We start from the raw sequence: 22,645 nt of genomic DNA, 5'->3' as shown, positions 1-22,645 counted from the left end.
ATCAGCAGCACTGGAAATAAGTGAATAATTTCTAATGGTGCATACTCTTATGGGAGAAAATTAATTTTGGTACTTAATTTTAGTGTTTGTTAAAAAATGAGTAAAAAAAGGGGAGCCTGGGTGGCTCAGCCGTTAAGCGTCTGCCTTCAGCTCAGGTCATGATCCCTGGGATCGAGTCCTGCATCAGGTTCCCTGCTCTGTGGGAAGCCTATTTCTCCCTCTTCCACTCCCCCTGCTCACTAACTCTCTCTCTCTCTGTCAAATAAATAAATAAAATCTTTAAAAAAAAAATCTGTTTCAAAAAAATGAGTAAAAAAAAGATCAAATTAAATTTTTGTTATGCTTTATATATGGATACACACTATGCATGCACATGTATGTATATAAACTTAAAATCTCTTACATATTTTTAAAAGAAGAGTTAGAATTGAAAGCCAGTAGCAGCAGAAAAGCCAGCATGTAAAATGCCATGGGAGGGCATACCTGCTGAGAAAATATAAATGTAAAAGAGATCTGACAGACTTCCTTCATAATTTTACCCAAGAAAGCAGTAATAGGAATAAAAATGCCATAAAAAAAAAGCATCAGCACTTCAATATTTTGAACACATTTAAAGGTTCTGGTTCCATAGCCAACCTGTCAGGAATCTAAAAACCTTTAAGAACCCTTCGTTTTTTCAATAATCAATTTCAATATGCATTTTATTCCATGATTTTGCTTGTTTGTTTTAATAAGTGAAGTGTTTGGGATAAGTTTTAATTGATCAACTTTAAATTTAATGTCTTATTGATATACTTGTAAAGACCGCATTTACATTTTATCTAGGTGTTTCATTTGTTATGTACTGCTGAAAATTCAGTAATCACAAATGCAAAAACCTTTTACTCCTATAGCACACACACAGGGTCTTTTCAATAATTCAAAGAGCTTTCTACAATGATGAAGTCATACCGATGAACTCAATAGGAAAATTCTAATACTATTACATATAACTTAAATAATTCACTGTTAGAAACCAGGCGTAATAGAGCAAAAAAAAAAGTGCTCTAAGTGCTCAAAATATTTTGCTTTTTCTTATGCCAAGGCATATTTCTTAAATCATAGTGACACTTTTTCCTCTCTTTTGTTGGAGTACATGACAGCTACTCATATACTGGGGCAGGTGCCAGAGATAAATGCTTCTCTACTAAAGTCAAGAATGTCAGCACTCTGTGTTCAATGATGGGCAGCCCTCTATCATTTTTGCATAAGATCTCTCCTGGGAAACCTATCACCAGACCTTATTACTACACTATCAACTTACTCTCATCTCAAATAGTTATTCTTCAAAGACAGCAGCTGAGTAGCACTTTACTTTTTTAGATTCCCTAATAGGTGATGAAAGAAAAAAGTCAAACAGAACACAAGAGAACAAGGTTATTCATAATCTCATTTAACACCAAACAAATACAAAATCACTAATTCTTTAAATATAGTATTTTATGATACATTGATAATTATTCAATCTGATCACATAAAGTAAGAAAAAAATTGAAAAAAGTCAGTAAATAATTTTTTAAAATATAGAATTATAGTAGATTTTAGAATGAATTAATTAGGGCCATTAATGAAGAGATTAATTGAAAATTCTACTACAATTACAATAAAATAAATAAAGCATGACTTAATATTTTTTATTTCCTTTGGTGTTTATTTATAGAAGTCTTTTCTCAGGTGGTTATAAATCAAGAGCCATACTCAGGTTGTATGATTAAAGGATGATTTTTTTTCACAATTTGTTGGAGATAACATGACATTCTATAGAAAATAGCAGTCCATACTGAATTGTTTTTGAAGTGAGAAATGAAATTGAAATTTGTTATGGTGAAAGGAGAAAAAGATGAAACTCTCCCAAAGACATCAATTAATGAGATTTTGAAAAGTTTGTGAAAACAGCCATATGTAGAGAATTAACACAAAATGGATATATTTTTAACATTCTGAAAGTTAGTATGCTTTTGAGATATGAATCTTCCTAATAAAAAAGATATATTTAAACCTGGGAAATGGTAATCTTATAAACGGGAGAACAAGTACTCCTGGTTATTCTTCAAAATTTTTCTACACCTTTACCTAGAATTATGAGAATAAAGCTTCAGTCTGTAACAAGTTTAATAAAACTTGCATTTCCTGGGCCCTATCTGTCTGCTACCTTAGTACCAGCACTGCGTTTACAACTGAAGAATGAGGCTGATTGGGTTCGCATTGCATATATAAGCCCCGAGAAAGCTACTGAAAAACATATTACCAAAAAAACCCATAAAGGCAAACTGAGAGTTCTATAGGACTATGTATGATTTTCACAGTGAGGTTCAGTATTCACCCTAAGGGGTGTGTGTGTTTGTGTGTGTGTATGTAACAATGGAGTATCATTCAGCCATAAGAAAGAAGAAAATCTTGCTATTTGCAACTACATGGGTGAACATGGAAGATACTATGCTAAGTGAAATTAACCTGCCAGAGAAGTACCAACTACTATATTATCTCACTTACAAGTGGGCTCTGGAAAAAAAAAAAAAGGCCAAGTGCACAGAAACAGAGAATAGAGTGGTGGTTACCAGGCTAGCAGGTGGGGGAATTGGGGAGAAAATGGTCAAATGGTGCAAGCTTGTAGTCATAGGATGAATAAATTTTGGAGATGTGATGTACAGCATGGTGAGGATAGTTAATAATATTGTATCTCACACTTGAACTTTGCTATGAGAGTAGTCTTAAACATTCTTATCACACACACAAAGGTAATTATGTGAGGTGATGGATGTATTAACTAAACTAATTGTGGTAATCATTTTACAATGTATATGTATGTCAAATTGTCACTTTAAATATATATGATTTTACCTGTCAATTATGCCTCAATAAAGCTGAGGAGAAAATAAAATAAGAACAAAGTCCAGGAACTGAGCTGAAGGGGAAAGACATTACCTGAGGCAGACAGGAGAGAGCCTCAATTTACTAGATAGTCTATCACTTCATGGGGGAAAAGACAGAGGAAGTTCTTGGGTTTGGGTGGAACAAGACAAATTACTTATTTCTATATTGCTGCTTCAGTTCTTCAACCAAAGTCAAATTTTCTGCCAAACAAAGAAATCAATCTTTGATCCAGCGCAAGATCTGTCTTGCTGGATGTTATGGCCACCTCAACTTAGACAAATTTGGTTTCTCCTAGCTCTAGTAATTCCAGTCTTGATATCTTGGCGGGGGGGGGGGGAGTCTAAATATATAGAATCAAGCTTTATTCATCCTCATTATGACAATGGATCATTTTCTTCACAATTTTTGATATCAGATGATCCTCCCTCCCCTGTCAAATTTAACTAAAGCCACATTAGTTTTATATCAAAGTACAGCAAATAGCAACAATATCAAATATAAGTTTATGCTTCATCTTCCAAATTTTGCCTAAAAGGCAGAAGTTAAAAAAAAGTTGGTGAAACACACTTAATAATTAATGTATCAAAACATTACTGAATTTTAATGAAGAAACTACCTGGTATTGGTAGTCTGGCATAATTTTGCTCTATTAAAAAAATCCTCTAGTATTTTCCTTAAATTGTTAAGAGTCTTCACCTTTTTTATTTTAAAGTATCTACAGCATTAAAAATATGTTGTCATTAATCCACCCAAAGTGTCATCAATACAGATACTAATGATATCAATCATTACCTCAGATTTGCTATTCCAGGGAAGCTTTTGAATAGTGGAGCAGGGTTTTTTTGGTAATAATAAATATAAACAAAATTAGAATTCAAGTGCTTATTGTCTGGTAACACTGATTAGAAAACAACAACGTCATACGTAATCTTGGGTGTAGCCTCCAATCCCTATGCCATATTTAAATTTACATGTTGGAAGTTTGAACTTTCTTTATTTATACCACTTTATGTTCCAAGAAAAGAACATTAAGATTGTAAAACTAGTTAGGAAGGAGATGATTCAGAAGTTTTTAAAAAGTTTTTAAATTAACCATAAAATCTTGTCTCAAGAGCTTTTTCAACCCTTATGATCTCAAATTACTGAACAAGTCATAATGTAAAAGTAATGAAATGCTCTACAAAAACGTTCAATATAATTTAAAATTTTAACTTAAGGGAATTTGAAAGTTCAATCATTTTCAAAGAGACTGTAAGGATGATTAAAATCCTGAAGGAAGCCTGAAAGAAAAACGACACAGTCATTATTGAAAATGTAATACAATGTAAATTGTAAATTCTCAGGTTTCATGTTTAGACTAGAAAGCTTAAATTCAAGGCCTTTACACCAATTTTCACAGAAGTGTAATACTTTCCAACTCATGGTCCATCCACTGAAAAGCTGTGCATGGCTAATAATGACTATCAACTCAAGTTAGTCACACACACGGGGGTAAATTGGAACTGAAAAGCCTTCAGTTACCAAAACTAACATAAATGATTTATTTCCTTCTGCGGACATGAAAGGAAAAGAGTTGAATGTTCGTGAAGGAGAGCATTTATGCACCCTGCCCGAGGGTCAGAAAGCTCACTCAGCACAAATATTCCCCGAAAAGGTTCTTCTCAGAAAAGAAACCATCTCTTCCAAAAGGTCACCACGTCAGCTTGACTTTTTGTCTGCTCTGAGAAAGAGCCCGTCAAAGTTGGTTACTGTGAGGCCGTTGCTGTGTTATTTATATACACGTATATATATGTATATATATATTACGTGTATATATATATATACATATATACGTGTATATATACACGTAATATATATAGCATGATGCCCTCCCAAAGAGAAGCTTCTCATATGCACCAATCAGCTCCTCTTCAGATTATTTCTTGCCTTCCCTGACACTATTCTTCATCACAATCCCGTGACTTTGCTCTTCCATCTCAAATACCTACTCCCCTACATTAACATAGGCTTATTAAACCCAGCTGAGAATCACACCCTCTCAGTCAAGTCTAGTGCAACCCAAACTCCTTCTAATGGCCTATAAATGCCCACACTATCCGATCCTTGCTCACTCCATCCATGCTGAACTTCAGTTTCTCCAAAACGCCAATCTCTGTCTCATCCCGGTCTCCACCTGGTAATGTTCCTTCCCCCTACCTTGCTCCTGGCTAACTCCCTATCATATTTTGGTCTTTGATTAAAGACCTCCCTCAAGGAGGTCCTTCCTATTTATCTCAAGCAGGTTCCCCACCTCGCCCCCCTCCCTCAAATTTCAGTCCCATCTTTTCTTCCCAGAATTATATTCCTTTGCTCCTCACTTTTTTTGTATCTACGCTGGGATCATTGTCTTTCTTTCTTTTCCCAGTTTTACTGAGATATAATAGACATACAACGCTGTGAAATTTAAGGTGTGCAGTGTGTTGATTTGATACTCATATATTGCAAAATGATTACCACCAGAGCCTTAGCTAACACCTCCATCAGCTCACATAATTAGCATTTCTTTTTTGTGTGAGAACATTTTAGTTCTACTCTCTTAGCAACTTTCAAGTATATAATACAGTATTATTAGCTATAATCACCATGCCATATATTAGATCCTCAGAATTTATTCATTTCTCTTTTTCTTAAGATTTTATTTATTTGAGAGAGAGAGAGAATGCGCATGTGAGCATGAGTGGGGGGAAAGGGAAAGGGATTCAGAGGGGAAAGGCAACATTTGCTGAAGGGAGTCTGGGAAAATTTGGTTGAAGGTGACATTAAGGTGACATTTGAAAAAAAGTTAGAGTTTTGACAAATGAGTACCAGGAACTGGTGCCAGAGGCCCTTATCAGAAAGAAAATAGAACAAAGATACAAGGAAAAGAGATACTAAGCGTGCACAGGAGATAGAGATAGTAGAGTTTTTACATGTTGTCCCATCCCTTGAGCCCAAATAGGGAAAGCCCTTGCCTTATCACTGAGAATTTATCTGTTGTCCAAAAAGGAATGAAAATATAATTAAGATTTTAAGATGATAATTACTTCGGACCTATTCTCTAAGTTTTTGGTTATCTCCCCACTTCATTATCTATTTCTGGTGGTTATTCTCTCAGCAACTGGATTTTAAGTTTTTTGAGGGCAGGCACCATGTCTTACACTTTTGTCAGAGGGGTTGAAAATAGCAGTGGACACAAGGAAAAGTCAGAGAGGACTAGAGAGCAGCTGGGCACTACACACAAGTGACATCAATGGTTTGGTGATAAAATAGCGCCCTTGCCTTCAAGGGGTTTATATTCTGACACAGAGATGAAATGATTGGTATAGTCTTACAACACAGTAAATACGTTAGAAGAAATACGAGAGGCTATAGAGCACTAGAATTCCGCAAAGGAAATCATTTTAAAATTAATTCTAGTAGGTATTTAAATTATAATGGTATTTTCCAAGAGTGTTTATGTACAACCTTTTCAAGACTGAGAACAGTAAATTTTAGGGATGAAAGGCACAGCAAAGGGAATAGAGTCAATGGTCCCATAATAGCCTTGTATGATGACAGATGGAGGCTACCCTTTTGGTGAGCACAGCATAATGTATAGATAGAGTCGTCAAATCACTGTGTGGTACACCTAAAACTAATAGCACATTGCTTGTCAACTATACTTCAATAAAAAATATTTTAGGGGTGCCTGGGTGGCTCAGTTGGTTGGGCGGCTGCCTTAGGCTCAGGTCGTGATCTTGGATCAAGGCCCGCACCTGCTCAGTGGGGACTCTGCTTCTCCCTCTCCTCTGCTGCTCCCTCCGGCTTGTGCTCTCTCACTTGCGCTCTCTCTCTCAAATAAATAAATGAAAGTTTAAAAAAAATTTTTAAAAATGTTTTAATTAAGAAAAAATAAAATGAATCAATCTATTCTGTATTGGGCTTATTAAAAATAAAATTAACCTAGTGAGTCATTAAAAAAGACAGCAAATTTCTTTGATAAGGAGTACTTATAAAATAGAAGTTTCTCTACATCAGTTATTCACATAGAACAGTGGAGAGTCTCATCTAAAACATTATTAATGTGGTTACCATAAATTCCCCTCAGTGAATAATTCAACTCAGCGTTTGCTCTTTATGTTCCCTGCCTGTGGTTTTCTATAATCAAAGTCCTTGACTAGAGAAATTTAAATAACCTTTCTTCATCTTACAGTAAAAAGCAATTACTTTCAATTCCCTTTACATAGTCCCACCATACTCCCATTAGAACATTTATCTAAAGTCCCAAACAACTAAAAACACACAGACATACACAGGCACACATACGCACTTCACACTTGCATTAAGTAGTTAAAAGCTGAGTTGAAGGTGTGCAGTCATTCTCCTGTATTCTGCTGAATACACATAATTTTTTTTTCATTTCATTTATTCACTCTAGAAAGCCCAAAATCCAGCTTCATTTTACAAGTCCTAGCACTGGAAAGCTGGGCTACAAAATCATGAAGAGTCATTTGCCTTTTTAATTTTTTTTAGTTGATGCGTATGATAAATGGGGTTCTGAAAACCATAGAAATTTAGAGTTTTCACAATAGCTTAGAAAGCATCTAATCAAGAGAAGACCAACTTAGAAACAGTATTCCCTACCCCTTTCAGAGTGGAGATATTGCTAATAGATCTCAGTGTTCTTTCCCACTGAGCCTGTGCATTGCTCAGATTCTACATGATGCTCCAGGCAAACTGTATCCTGTCAGATAAACCATTTATTGTGCATGGCCCTTCCCATAGGACAGAAAATGTATCCTGAAATTTAAGGCACTTTAGAAAGCTATAACCTATTTTCGGCTACCATAGAGCCTAGTACTTAGCAAAGTGCTATTCAGTATCCTGAAACATCTTAATAGTATAAAAACATGACTGGAGTTTACAAAACAGACTATGTGTATGGAGACCTCTTGCCTGTGGCATGTATGTGGTGCTTCTGACTGCCCTTATCCTACACCTTAGCATTACTACCTCCTGGTTCGCTCACTGTGTGAGTTGCTCCTCCATCTTCTTGCCACATCCTAGATTAAGGCTGTCCTGAAGGAGCCATCCTTGCCCTTCTGTTCTCTCTTGACACACACCACAGTATTTTCACCCACACCCGTGGCTACATATACACTGTTTCCTCTTTTAGGTCTCCAGCTCAAATTTCCTCCATGCCACACCCATGCTCCCAACTCTCTGTCCTTTTTATTTTTTTAAGTTTTATTTATTTAAGTAATCTCCACACCCACCGTGGGGCTCAAACTCACGACCCTAAGATCGAGAGTCGCGGGCTCCTCTGACTGAGCCAGGCAGATGCTCTCCGCAACCATGCTCTCAACTCTGGAGTGTCTACATGCATTAGTAACTTGCTATTACCACAAATTCAACATAAAAACTTCCTCCTTCTCACCAAAACTCACATATAATCTGTCCTTTTTCACTTTCGTGACCATTATTGCACATTCTGCTTCCTCTTCCAAACATTCTCCCCCTAACAAGCTCCAGTCTCTGCCTGTAGATATGCTGCCCACCCTCAAACTCAGCTGAGATGCAACAATGGCCACCATGTAGTACTACTTGATCCCGCAAACACAGGTTCTCTAGACTTTAACTCATCTCTCAGGTACCTATGGACCCCCATTATGGAACCTACTATATTTTATACTATGGAAACTTATACTTATCTCAAGGTCTTATCTTCCTTAAAAGATTTTAAAGTGTCTCAAGTTACCCTCTAAGGTTCCTTTACATGTTCCCAAGTGCCTACAGAACTATAGTGACGTTATAGGCTTATAATATGCAATAATAGAACCCTTTATTGAGTACTTACTAGGTGCCAGGTACTATAAAAAAGTGCTTTACATACAGTATTTAAGTTACTTCTCACACAACTTTCATAGTTTTATTATTTCCCTTTTAGACAGGAAGACTTACTATTTAAATAATTTGCTCAGTATTAACTAGCTAACAGGTGTTGGGCAGAGAATAGAACCCAGGAGCTTGCTGGTTTGGGGATTGGACTCTTTCTACTTGATGGTGGTATGTTGTCTGGCTCTCTCCCCTGCTCAAGAGCTAGCGTTTGTTGATTATATATTATATTCCAGGAGCTTTTCCTACATTATTCCTAAGCTTCTTTGCAAAATGATTATTATTATTCCTATATGCATCAAGAAATCAAAGCTCAGAGATGTTAAGCTATTTACCTTAGATCTCACAGCTAATACATTCCAGATGCAACTTTTAAACCTGACTGCTTAACTCCCCTGCCCCCCCCAACCAAAAAAAAGCACTTGTCATATTTTAGGAGGAGTCCCTTAAGAAAAAAAAAATACTACTGCCTTTCCAATTATAATAATAATTATTATTTTATTAGTCACAGGGTTTCATTTATGTGGTTTTATTTCATTTAGATATCCTTTTGCTAGAACCATCACTGTATACATTTATAGAAAAAATGTTACTCCTGCATTATATTCTGTCAACTTTTTTCTTTACATATTGACTACACAATCTTACGTAATCCTATAAATAACTTGTCCAAAAAAAAAAGCTTGTTCTTCCAAGAATTTGATGGAGTTTTACATTAAAATGATCTTGATATCAGAAAGATAAGTTATTGATAGAAAATGATTGCTTATGTAAATAACACTAGGTCAGGAACATGCTGAGGGATCTATATTTAGTACTTGTCTTTATTAATTTCTCCAGATCCTTATGTTTTGCTTGGTGCTTCTATTGCATTCAGCTTGGAAGGTCAAGATAAAATACTACACCTAAAGAAATAAGTGGGTACTGATATAAATGCCAAAATGAATCTGAACTAAATGCCATGCACAGAGAGAAGAGAGGGAAAAGGAAATATGCAGTATCAGAATTAACCATTAGATTTTAAAGGAATACAAGAATATAATTTTGGAAAAGGAAAAATTAGGGGATGGTGATTTTACTAGAAATTGCCTGACTTATTTATGAGAAAACAATACTCAATACCAAATTAACATGCATGCAGTAACTACCAAGATAATTAAAAGATATTTAAAATACAGATATTATTTAATGTTACATGACTTGAATGTCATTATTCAATTTTGCCAATGCTACTATTCGATTGGGAAAATCCTATTGGTTTTGAAGGGGGAAAATGCAGGTGAATGTTGAAAATTAATAAAAACAAAATCATCCCAAGCAAAGAAATAACTCCAAAAGAGTATCCATCGTTATAAAAGTACTAGTTTCTAGAGCTCCCAGAGGATTCTGAGTAAAACTAGACACACTTGCAATGCATTATAAATGTGTAATTACCATTTAAATGGAGGGAGAAAAAGGCATTTTCTTACAGCCAACCAGACGCTGGCATTTCAGGCAATGATCATCTCATCTACAGAGTCAGGTTAACAAAGCTATTGTCATTCTGCCACTCACCCTCAGCCTTTTAACTGTCGCTCTCCTCCACCAGAAGGACACCCAGGTTAAGACTTTCTCCTTGATTATCAGTCACAATTTGCTCATTAGGCTCTGGTATGCCTAATATGTAATTCAACAGCATATGTTTCCCAAAAGACAGCTAAGAGACATAAAGCCTTCTGATTCCCCTTTTTAATTACTCGGGCATCGAAATTATAACAGTGAATGAAATTCTGAAGCAGATCTCTACTGCCTGTACAATTGTGATTGTTAGGATCATCTCTTCTCCCCTACAGTCCAACAAAGGCTTTCCTTAATAACATCCCTGTTTGTGGATTTGGCCGGGTGGCTACTTAGATGTGAAAAATACTGCGTTATTCCAAAAAGGCACTGAACATCGTTTTCAAATGATTTTAAAATGTGTCATGTAGATTTCAAAACTCTGGAAAAGAACCAAATGTGTTTTTATCAGATAGCTGCATAATAAAGTACAGGAGGGTAAAAGATTTGTCAAAAATCACACAAATTAAGTGGAAAGATCCCTTCCCTGTCACGTGTATTCCTGAAGTCTAATCTATTCCTTTGGGTTGCTGCTACATTTCTTATCATGAGATTAGCTACTTCTTATGATGTGTTTGTTGAAACCCATTTGGATTTATCAGGGTGGCACATGTTGGTTGGATTAATCATTGCTTCTATCTCAAAAACTGATTATTTCCAAAATAAGCATATAAATGTGAAGCATGAAGAACTTAGGAAATCATGAAGTGAAAGGCTGTGCATAATCAAGCATGGGACAGAAGGGATGGCATTATGAGTTACATGTGGCTACTTTATTCTAGCTTTCTCTTTGTATCTTCCTTTGGCTATTTTATTTGGTATCTTTAAAAAAAAAACTGTCACAGTGGTGCATGGGTGGTTCAGTCATTTAAGCATCTGACTCTTGATTTTTGGCTCAGGTCATGATCTCATCTCAGGGGTGTGAAATAGAGCCCCTGTTGGTCTCCACATTAAGCGTGGAGCCCACTAAAGATTCTCTCTCTCTCCCTCTCCCCCTTCTCCTGCTAGTGCGCACACTCTCTCTCTCTCTCTAAAAAGAAAAAAAAAAAATATATATATATATAGTCACAAATCAGTGTAACAATTTAGTCAAACACAGCCATTCAGCGGTCTTTTTTTGTCATCTAAACCAGGGGTTCACAAACGATGACTGAGACCAAATCTGGCCCTCTGCATGTTTTTGTAAATAAAGTTTTATTGGGACACGGTCATGTGTATTCGTTTATGTATTGTCTATGGCTGATTTTGCACAATGACAGCAAATGAGTAGAAGGTAAGACCCCAAAAGCCTAAAATATTTACTATCTGGTCCTTCATAGAAAATGCTATTCTGTCTTCTAAACTGTTGCATCTCTCAATGTTCTAGAAGGAGATTATACTCTCTGGCCACAATCTACTCCCCCAGTTTCGGTCCCTTTAGATCTGCTTGCTTCTACTTCTTCAAGACATCCCATTTTTCAATTACCTTCTTTTTCAAGTAAACCTATCATCATCAGTTTACATATCTTCCCCTTCTCAGTCAGTATCACAACTAATCCCATTCCAAAATTTATCTAACCTGAAAATAAAGCTGGTCACATTGACCCAATCTCTGCATTGGGTCAAATCATCCTCCCCATCATCACCATCATCAATTCAATAACAACGGAAAAATAGAATTAAAAGAAATGTAAATATTTACTTAGGTTGTATAGAAAGCATTTAAGTGGTGAAGGAGGATTGTGCCCTTAATGAGCAATAGAACACTTCAAAATCCTGTCTTCCCAGCATCACTATTCTTAGTATTCCCCCAAACCAATGACAACTGCTGTGGTAGATGCTACTGTGCACTACCCAGCCCACCCTTTCAGGATCAAGGCACTCATTCTTCTAGCTGCCAGGCTCTTTTTGGGTATTGCCTTCAAAGGGAGTTGCTTCACTCAACATTAAGCCTCCTTTTATTTATTTATTTATTTTTAAAGATTTTATTTATTTATTTGACAGAGAGACAGCGAGAGAGGGAACACAAGCAGGGGGAGTGGGAGAGGGAGAAGCAGGCTTCCCGCTGAGCAGGGAGCCCGATACAGGGCTCGATCCAGGATCCCAGGACCATGACCTGAGCCAAAGGCAGACACTTAATGGCTGAGGCACCCAGGTGCCCCTAAGCCTCCTTTTAGAGAGCATCCCACATCTAAGGATGGTTGATTTGGGGTTTGGGCTCCTGTGCTTCAATTAGGGACGCCATCCAGGTTCCAGAGCTCACCATAAGATTGTCCCAGGTAGTGACCGTATGACGATTCAACTCTTCCCCCTGCCCAAGTCTGTTTATCTCTCTTACAAGTGTTATTCCTACAAGTATTCCCCAGTAGAGCCCTGTAGGCCAATCTCTGCCTTGGAGCCTATTTACCAGGGAACCCAGTTTAAGACAGCTGCTTTCTTCAAATGCTTTCTCATCACCCAAACGAAAGCTTCCCCAGTCCCAGTCTTACTCTTTAGGTCTCTCTCCTCACAGTCCTGTGTCCTAACAAGCCTGGTCAATTTCTTTTCTCTCAATAGAATTCCCTATCTTTTCTTTAAGTTGACTAATTAGATATGAAAAAGAATCTGTAAGTAGTTCTATAATTTGTGCTAGTATGTTTTTAATGTGTTATTCTAAGATTTTAAGGTGTTGCCATATAGAAGTTTTGTCTATTTTTTAAAAGTCTAATTTTTTAAATGTTTCACTGTTTTATTTTTAACATAATATCTAACCAAAAAGCATTAAATATTGCCTTTTATATTATGCACTTAAAGTCTTTATATGATTATCATAGGGTCAACTGTATCCTGAAAGCTCTTCTGCAATAATACCCCCACCCTGCAATAGCATTTTGATTCAAAGTGAAATGCTCTGATACAAAAGTTAGACAACAACGTAGCATGAGAAGACATAAAACATTTTAAAACAATCCTATTATCATCAAGTTCCTCTTTGATGAGTCCGCTTCTGGATGGAAGGAAGGAAGGAAGGAAGGGAGGGAGGAAAGAAGGAAGGAAGGAAGGGGAAAGAAAGGAAAGAAAGAAAAAGAAAAAGAAAGGGAAAAAGGATGAAAGACAAGCGAAGGAAGGGGAAGGGTGGGGAGGGGAAGGGAGAGGAGGGGAAAACTAAGGTGAAAGAAAATCAAGAGGAAATCATTGTAAATTCATGAATTACTTTGCATGCGGTATACACACACACACACCAAGCCAAATTAGTAACTGTTTCCATCCAAGTGACAGTCCCAAGCTGCTCATCATCCAACAGGCTAGAGATGTTGATAAGAGGGTCCTAGCACTGGATGAGGGTTTGGGCAGGATGACCTTCATACCCTGAGATATAAGTGCCAAGATTCTGTGACTACTCTAGTAACATTGGTGGTAACAGTAGTAACAATGGCGGGGAAAATTCTAAAAATTTTACCTGTAAAATCTCATTTTGTCCTCAGAGCTACCCAATGATTTAGTCACTATTATTAGCTAATATTAACAAATGAGGAAACTAAAGCAGAGACAGATTTAGTTAGTTGTCCAATATGACATACTTAGTCAATGAAGCCCAGATTTCAACGAAGGCAGCCTGACTGAGGAGCTGTTATATCTCCTTTTTCTGCTGCCTTCTATTACATATTTTCAGGCATTGAAAATCATTTACATTTTACAGATTTGGTTTCAACTTTCTTAATTAACTCTGATTACATTTCTTAAAAGTTGCTTAATAGGAGGAGGGAAAAGGCATGCAGACAATTCATACAATACAACTGGGAAGCTTACCATTGAAGAAACCCTCTTTTTCTCTCTGGAAATCTATCTTTTCCAGTTATCTATTCATCATATCCTATGAAAAAAGAAAATCAATTTACCTTTACAAAGTCTTTCTGAAAAGTCAATGATGACTTAGCTGATTTTTAAAATGCTAAACACAAAATATTTGTAAATAACAATATGATCTCTACTCTGAGATTTTAATATTACTGTGATTTTAACATTTAGGGCTCCAAAAGACTTAAGGTCTTAACTGACTTGGGTATGGATTTAGCAAAGAGGAAAAGGTCAAATATTTTGTGGTGACCACAAGACTAGTTGTCTCCAGTGACAGAAAACCTGTGGATGATCAATGAATCCATAATCCCAGCAAATCATCTTCTGAGTTCACTTGCTAGAGAAGTATAGACCAAGGACTAAGTGAGGGGATATTACCACCACTCCTGGAAAACGACTGTGGGTGAGGAGCATCATGGTCAAATAATACAGAGTGTATAAGGTTCCTTATTTTCCTCTTCCATAAATCAGAAGTCCGCTTATTCTATGTCTCAAATAAATGCTCATTAGACAATCACATGCAAATAGGTTACCAGTAACTCCCCAATTTGTAAATCCAAAGAACACCCATGAATCTCTCTCCCTCCATATTCAGACCCTCCTTTTTTGATCTCTATGACACCACTATCTCCCATTTTTCCATCTTCAATTCCTTTTGAAGAATCCTGTCTCCTTTACTCAACCCTTTAATACAAGCATTCCCCCCGGGTTTGCAGTTTATTCACTTGGGCGGAAAATAATCCTGCCTTGTTAATTTGATTATATTGTAGTCCCTACAATGAATCTAGTGTAACTAATTGTTCTCAATCTGTGAATAGATAACTGTTTCTACCAAAATAAATACAACCCAACCTTGTGCTCTTTTCAAAACATTTCTCCTAGCCCAGTTTGCTGTGACGTTTTAAATGGAGGGAGAAAAACTGAAACACAGAGCTATTCTCTGCAGTCCTCCGGTTTGATTTCAACCCCAGGAAACAGCAATCACCCTGAACTTCAGCTCCCCAACTCAAATAGCTTTTTGGAACACCTCATGATCCTGTTTACAAAAAAAAAAACACACAATTTTTACATAAGAAGATCTAGGAGTTGGCAATGGAATGTGTATGTGTTTGACCTTTCATCCTTACCCCTACGAGTTTCACCCTGCTTCTTGTTCAGATTTAGTATTGTGTCCTACAGGGCCAGAGCAGCACAAAAACCTGGATAACCCCCAGAGTTATTTTTAATAGTAATTATGAAGCACTTTGTAGTTGTCTTATTTCAGTTATAAAACACTTTCCTCAGCCATATTCTGACCTAAAATTATTTATGGTCCAATTACCCAGGTGAAAGGAGGTGGGGAGGGTACAGTTTTGACTCCAGTTGGGGTTCTAGGATCCAGGCCTGGGTAGCAGGGGAGTAGGAGGACCTGCCCAGGAGCTATGCATGGTGAGCTGAAGGAAGCCAAGATTTGAATTTTGTAAGTAAGGGAAAGTTTAAATAATCAAGTTGAGAAGAGTGGATAGAGGGTCCGCCAACTAGGTAAGATGAAGTAAATTAATTCCTCAAGGCAAATGTCATCTTTTGTTGAATTGCTTTTGTGGAGTGGGAGTTGGGGGAACTGGGAAATCTATTAATATCCCATTTGGATTGGAAATTTTTACCTCTTCTCTATCAATATTGTGGTTTTACCCATCCTAGACTAACTATTGAGGTTATAAGAATGTGTCTTAGAAATTAGAACAAAGAAATCTGCTATTGTGTTTTCTACCCATACTTTAATTTTGATGCCTAAAAAAAAGTAAGGGCAAGACTTCCATCTGCAGGTTACTGAGGGCCTGGGACATCCCATCAAGTAAATGAAAACACTTGCCAGCAGTAGGCCCACGGTGAATATAAACTGTGCGTAGTCTTCCAGCAACACAGACTTGAGCTCTGTTCAAAATGACGATGAACTTAGAATTAATGAGGTTTATGTCAGAATAGTTAAGGTTATCATTGAAATTACAGTTGACCCTTGAACAGCATGGGAATTAGGGGTGCTAATCACATGGTTGAAAATTCATGTATAACTTTTGACCCCCTCAAACTTAACTACTAAGAACCTACTATTGAGCCTCACTGATAACATAGTTGATTGACACATATTTTGCATGTTATATGTAATATGTACTGTACTCTAACAAAGTAAGCTAAATAAAACATTATTAAGAAAATAAGGAAGAATACATTTACAGTACGGCACTGTATTAATTGAAAACATCTGCATAAAAGTGGATTCACACAGTTCAAATGTGTTGTTCAAGGGTCAACTGTATTTCATTACATTAGACTGCATTTATGCAACTTTTTATTACCATTGGTTTATTAAATTAAATTCTCCTTTTATGTATCCACCATGGAGATTTTAGTGTTTAAGAAAAACACAATTAAAATAAATGGAATATCATTGAAAATATCAATAAGTTAGCAATAGAATTAACGATTGCTTGTTGACTTGTCTGTGTCCCCTTAGTAGAGTATATCCTCACCATGAAGCTAAGGATGTGATCTTTTTTTTTAGTGACAACAACACTGCCTAGGGCATAAAAAATACTCAATAAATATTTGCTGAAATAGATGAGAGTCAAGGAGGCACTAAGTACATTAGCAGTTAAACATTCATATTATTTAACATTTGGAACTTTTAAAAGTGCTTTAACTTTTAAATCACATCTGCTGAATAAAAAGAATACTAGATCACAGGTAGTCATCAATACTTTGATGCTCCATTAGTCATTCAAAGGTGTTTTTTAAATGAAAGATGACTATTTCTGGAATGCAACCAGGATTTTTGGATTATGGAGTACAATAAGTCCTTAATATGACAAATTCTTCTGACAGTATACAGTGTTCATTGAATTAACAAGATCTAGATCTCTAAAAGAAACTGAAAAGGATGAGATGGTGGGTGAATAGCAGAGCTAACCAGAACTGAGTGCAATTGTTGGACCGTATTTGCTGAGAGGCTTCAGGGTTTTGCTTTGAAACTACATACAAAAGAAGCTTCAGTGATGTATATTTGCTCAGGTCCCTACTCTCTTGTGGGCATAATTTGCCACCTTACTCAGCACTATACAAAAAAAGGGATGACACTTTAAAGATACCAGAATCCTGGGAAGAAAATATAAAAAAGGAAAGAACAATGTATTTGCCACATCCTCTTACCACACATGTAATATATACCCTATTGGTTCTTCCTTCTGGATATATTTTTGTTCTAGAGGTAAAGAGTAAGAAATGATCTTCCATCTTACATTTTCTTTTATTCTTGTTTGTTAATAAGGAAAAGATATAAAATCTCAAAGCCAAAAAAAATATGAAGTCCTAGACAAAGTGGAGGTCTCAGGTAAACAAACAGGACATTTAGCTAATCTTTATCTTTTCATAGGGCATATTTTCCTTGCAGATGAACCTATTAGTGTGCACCCTTATTTATGGGTCTTTCTATCTTGTCTAAGGGTCTTTCTCGGAAAAGGTGTACAATATAAGGAAAAAAAGTAATGCAATGCTGGCTAAAGGAAAATGGAGAAAAATTTCTCAACATGTGTGGACTATGGAAACACTTTACATATGTTCTGTGAACTCCTTTTGAAAAAGTTGCTTGAGGAATATTCCAGTAAAAGGGGAAAAAAATTCTAAAAAGAGGAAGATACAGGATCCAAAAAATTGTTTTAGCTCAATAGAGCCCTGAAAAGAAACTAATTTTTATAAATTAGAACAAAAACTCAGGTTTTTAGAAGAGTGTCTATAAGATGAAAATGAAAATATTTTTCCAAATACTAAGATGAATGATCACAGTGATAGGAATAGATATATACGACTGTCCTTCTTGAAAGGAAATAATAAAGGTAATTTAAAACCCTAGAAAAATGCAAAAGCTGTAGAAGAAAGTCACAATGTAAACATGAAACAAAATGAAATGTAGCATGATTTTGAGAAATGGAGAGTAAGAAAAGAGAATCTATTTGATCAGACACCTCATAATTCTCTTTCAAGTAATACAGCTAATTACATAGAATCACATTTTCTATTTTCAGTTTGGTCTTTACTGAGCAATATTTATACAATCATGATTTTAAAAATTATGTTTATTATATTTTTAAAATTTTAGATTCAAACTATAGAGTAAGCATTTCAGGATATAAAGATATAGTTATCAAACAGAAAGTAAACATTATACACTTGATAAGGTCAAACGAGTGAGAGGGCGCCTGGGTGGCTTAGTTGTTAAGTGTCTGCCTTCAGCTCGGGTCGTGATCCCAGGGTCCTGGGATCAAGCCCCGCATCGGGCTCCCTGCTCAGCGGGAAGCCTGCTTCTCCCCCTTCCTCTCCCCCTGCTTGTGCTCCCTTTCTCACTGTGTGTCTCTCTCTCTCTCTGTCGAATAAATAAATAAAATCTTTTTAAAAAAAAAGGTCAAATGAGTGAGAAAGCTTACAGAGTTTAGGAGATAGAAGGAGGAAAGAATAGACAGAAGTACAGGGTTCCAAATTTTCTTATTTAAGTAATGGGAGAAGAATTGATTATACAGAGACAGAGCACTAAGCCAATTATTCAAAGTAATCAAGTCAATCAAGTTGAAACAATAACCAATAGAAGAAATATTAGAAATCTTAAGAGCCAAGAATGAAAAATGATAGTTAAAATTCAAAAATCACAAAATGGTAATACCCACTAAGAGCAAAATAACAGAAGACTATGGATAGTGCAAGATAAATTTTCAGCTTTCATTCTGGGGACTCAATAGATAACATCTGAAGTTAATAAATCATGAGACGGAGTCATAACCATATTGTTCAAATATAGGAAGTAACCAAAAGAAGAACTGCATTAGAATCATACTAGAAGGATTACTTCTGGGGAGGAGGTGTAAGAGGTAGAGTGGGGAGTGGGCAAGTTAAATTTTCCTTTTCATTTGATAATCTTCTGTTACCTTCTGAATGTTTTTTCCCCCTATCATATAGATATGTTATTTTTATTACATATAAAAGGTAAAACATTTCCTGATAACTAGCTTAGCATTCTCTTCAGTGATATTATCCCCAAGTGCATTCTTACTAAGGAGAAAATGAACATACTCCTGCAGGTAATAGTGAAAGATGCAGCAATACCAAATGAGTACTGCAATTAATATTATGATGAGTAGAAGCATCAGGAATCCAAACATGTCAACTGAAATGCATGAAAAGAAATATATTTTAAGTTAATAGAAGAGCAATAATTTCTTATATTTTTATCTTTTCTAGTATCATGCAGTTTGATTCTTAAATACAAATTAACAAGTTATGGAAAAACAGTATAACATACATCATCATATACTCCAGTAAAACTACCATTAATACAATAATCACCAATATTAGAAAAGAATCAGCTGCTAAAAGGATGTAGCATTTAATGTCCTTCATCTCCAGACTGGTAAACTCTTAGGCCACTGGCTTATTTCTTTCCCTGTATTTTCCCTCTAAACTCATTCCAGGCAGTATCTCAACAGAAAGGAGCAGATTCCTCAGTCTGCTGTTTCTGTAAAGATGCATGCAGATAGCAGGGGGAGGTTTGTTGAGTTCAGGAGCTCCTTGTCAAAGAGACAACAAATGCTTGCTGGGAGAGCAGAGTTCTAGCATTTGCAGATTCCATCACCCCCAGTGTACATCCGTAAAATGAAGCTACAAGGACAGAACATGAAATGGAAACTGGGCTTCCCATTCACACTGAATATATGAATCATTACTTGTTCATAAGCTCTTTGCTACAATCAATTATGATTTAAACATACCTGATAGTACCTGAAAAAACAGGGAATTGAGGGCAAAATTCATGTGTTTTTTTTTTCACTTCAATTAAGAAATAAACATAGATTCTAGATTGGGTTTTCTCATATAGTTAGGGTTCACTAGGAAAGCTTTTCATTTCACCTTTTTTGGAAACTTATTATAAGGTTCTAGTACAATTCCATGCTTTGGTAAGTACCATATAACATACCAAAAAAACACATTATGGATATAAAGATGATTAAAATTTGTTCAGTCCTAGGGAGTCACTGTTCTGAATGGCAACTGTCATTATAGATTATATTAGTTGAGGAAATGTAAGTTAGAGTAATGTTCCTGGGCATATTTCAATATGTCCTCACCCCAAGGCTAGTGTATAAGAAACTCCTGGAGTTCCTAAAACAACATGAAACACCTCCCTTCACTGGGTAATGGTTATCATACATTAGAGTACATTAGAGCTGAAACTTAAAGTAGTCAACAGCTGGTATGGTAAGGTACTCACCAATCAGAATGAATGTTGACCTAGCTTGAACCAACACTGGTTGGAAACAACCAGTATCAGCCTGTATCCAGGGAAACATCAATGAACAGATTTGCTATATTTTTAATAAAGCAAATATAATAATTTATAATCCTCCAAATATGATGAAATACAGTATTTGCAAGTTAACTGGAGAAAAAGTACACAAAAATTCAAATAAGGACAACTCACCTCTACAATTTGACCAATATATAGAACTGAATTGACACCCAAAATATGGAAAACACATTTTTTTGCAAGCCCCTTCTTCACTGCACCAAAAACACTGTATTTGGAAAGAAAAAAAAATGAAAGCAATGTCCTCATGATTTGAGCTGAAGGCAGACACTTAACCGACTGAGCCACCCAGGCATCCCAAGACTGTATCTTTTCTTGGCTCTTGTCCCTTTCTTGCCCTGAGACTCTTATTCCATAGAATTTTGCTAAAGGCAATCATTCAAGAAATCACATGTACCTGAATCCCTTTCTTAGGCTCTATGTTTAGAGAACTAAACCTGAGACATGATTTCATAAAGTAGTAATAACAACTACAGTAGATAGGGTTTCTCTCTCTCTCTCTCTCTCTCTCTCTCTCTCTCCCCCCCCCCCCTCTCACCCCTCAATACTCATTCCCATTCCCCTTGTCTATAACACTCACTCCTTCCTCTGGGGATTCCTCCGTTACATGTGGGCTTGGTGGGGCTGTCAATCAGTCATACCTCATGCCCTTCTCCCTTCTGCTCATTGGGTGTTGAGATAATCATGTGAAAAATAGGAAAAGTGAATTCTAAGTCCCCTGCTGAAGTAAGCAAAAGGAAGGTATAAAGGTGAAAACCATTGCAGGAGATAAGACTAGAATCTGGAAGAGTAAAAAGAAAAATGAGGACAGAGTGGTAAAAATGTCACTTAAATAGAGCCTACCATGTGACGGGCATCATTCTAAGCCCTTTTATATATTAACTCATTTCATCCTTATGGTAACCCTGTGAGCTAAGAAAAATTATGTCCACTTTATAGATGAGGACAATAAGGCACAGAACAGTCAAATGACTTACATAAGGTCACACAGCTAGTGAACAGAAGAACTTGGATTCTAACCTAATCAGTCTGGTTCTGTGCAGGTAACCAATCTTATAAGACTGATCCCAGACCCCTCCAAATCACTTCTTGCTGAACATCCTGAGACCAGCAGAGATAATGACTCATTCCAAGTAAAGAACCACCCCTTAGTCACTGCCTGAGAGCAGGAGGTATATCAAAGGCCAGCTTTTCTCTCATGTTAACCAAGACCAGAAGTCAAATGGAGTCACTTAGGTTGAATGGGTCCTATCCTCTCAGACTGTTGCTTAAAGACTAGAACTGCAAAATCAAAGCCTAGATTCAGATTATAGCCCAGAGATTTCTCATCTTGGCTAAGAGTTCTCAGCATTTCTAGGAATCAAATCCATGCCATCTAGCAGGTTTTTATGGGAGATGAATTGCCAGAAAAACCTGAACCTGTCAGACAGGACCTTGTGGTTACTCAGTGCTAAGCTGATTCCCAGGCCCCCGTAACCAAGTCCAGATCAGGTGAGCTCCTAAAGCAGTGCAGTCCCCAAAGGAGACATTCTCTCCTGTGCCTCTCTCTGACAGAAGCTCAGAGAACAATGGAACAGGGAGTTCCTTCACAGGTTGAGCCTAAGGCAGCCAGATTGGTGACCAATAACTCACTGCTTGGCCAGGGACAGTCAACGGAACATCCACATATCATGCACACCGCTCTGAGATTCCAGACAGAGCTAGAGGGCAATAACTAACTGACTTTGGGGAAGGACAATTTTAGTTGAGGGTTATTTGTATTATTTGCTAGGAGCATTTTTTAAAATGCAGAGATAGGGAAAGTAGGATCTTCACATCCTGAAAAGTTGAAGGGTGAAATACAGTAGACTAAGGTAGTTTTTTTGTTTTTTGTTTTTTGTTTTTACTCTTTTGCTCAGCTTGTGTCACCAGCCTTGTCCTTCTGGTAACCACACCTTCTCTCCTTTGTGGCTGTCATCCTTCAGTTCTAAGTGGTTCTGCAGCTGTCAGTCAGCTTTGCTCCACCATTTCTATCCTACTGGAATCATCCAACCCAGTCAG

At 36.6% G+C, this 22,645-nt stretch overlaps 1 protein-coding gene across 1 annotated transcript in view; it reads right to left on the bottom strand.

The window, feature by feature from the left end:
* Positions 1-4,143: 4,143 nt before the first annotated feature.
* Positions 4,144-22,645, bottom strand: part of LOC118356127 — a 63,419-nt gene continuing 44,917 nt past the window's right edge. The window contains exons 7-9 of the mRNA XM_035723212.1: positions 20,720-20,813; positions 19,295-19,408; positions 4,144-4,193 (exon numbers count right to left, since the gene is read on the bottom strand). Coding sequence (XP_035579105.1) covers positions 4,144-4,193; positions 19,295-19,408; positions 20,720-20,813 — 258 coding nt within the window. The remainder of the gene's footprint in view (positions 4,194-19,294; positions 19,409-20,719; positions 20,814-22,645) is intronic.

This window comes from Zalophus californianus, chromosome 12, assembly GCF_009762305.2.
Source record: "Zalophus californianus isolate mZalCal1 chromosome 12, mZalCal1.pri.v2, whole genome shotgun sequence".
NCBI classification, from domain to species: domain Eukaryota; kingdom Metazoa; phylum Chordata; class Mammalia; order Carnivora; family Otariidae; genus Zalophus; species Zalophus californianus.
This window is presented reverse-complemented; position numbering and strand designations above follow the sequence as displayed.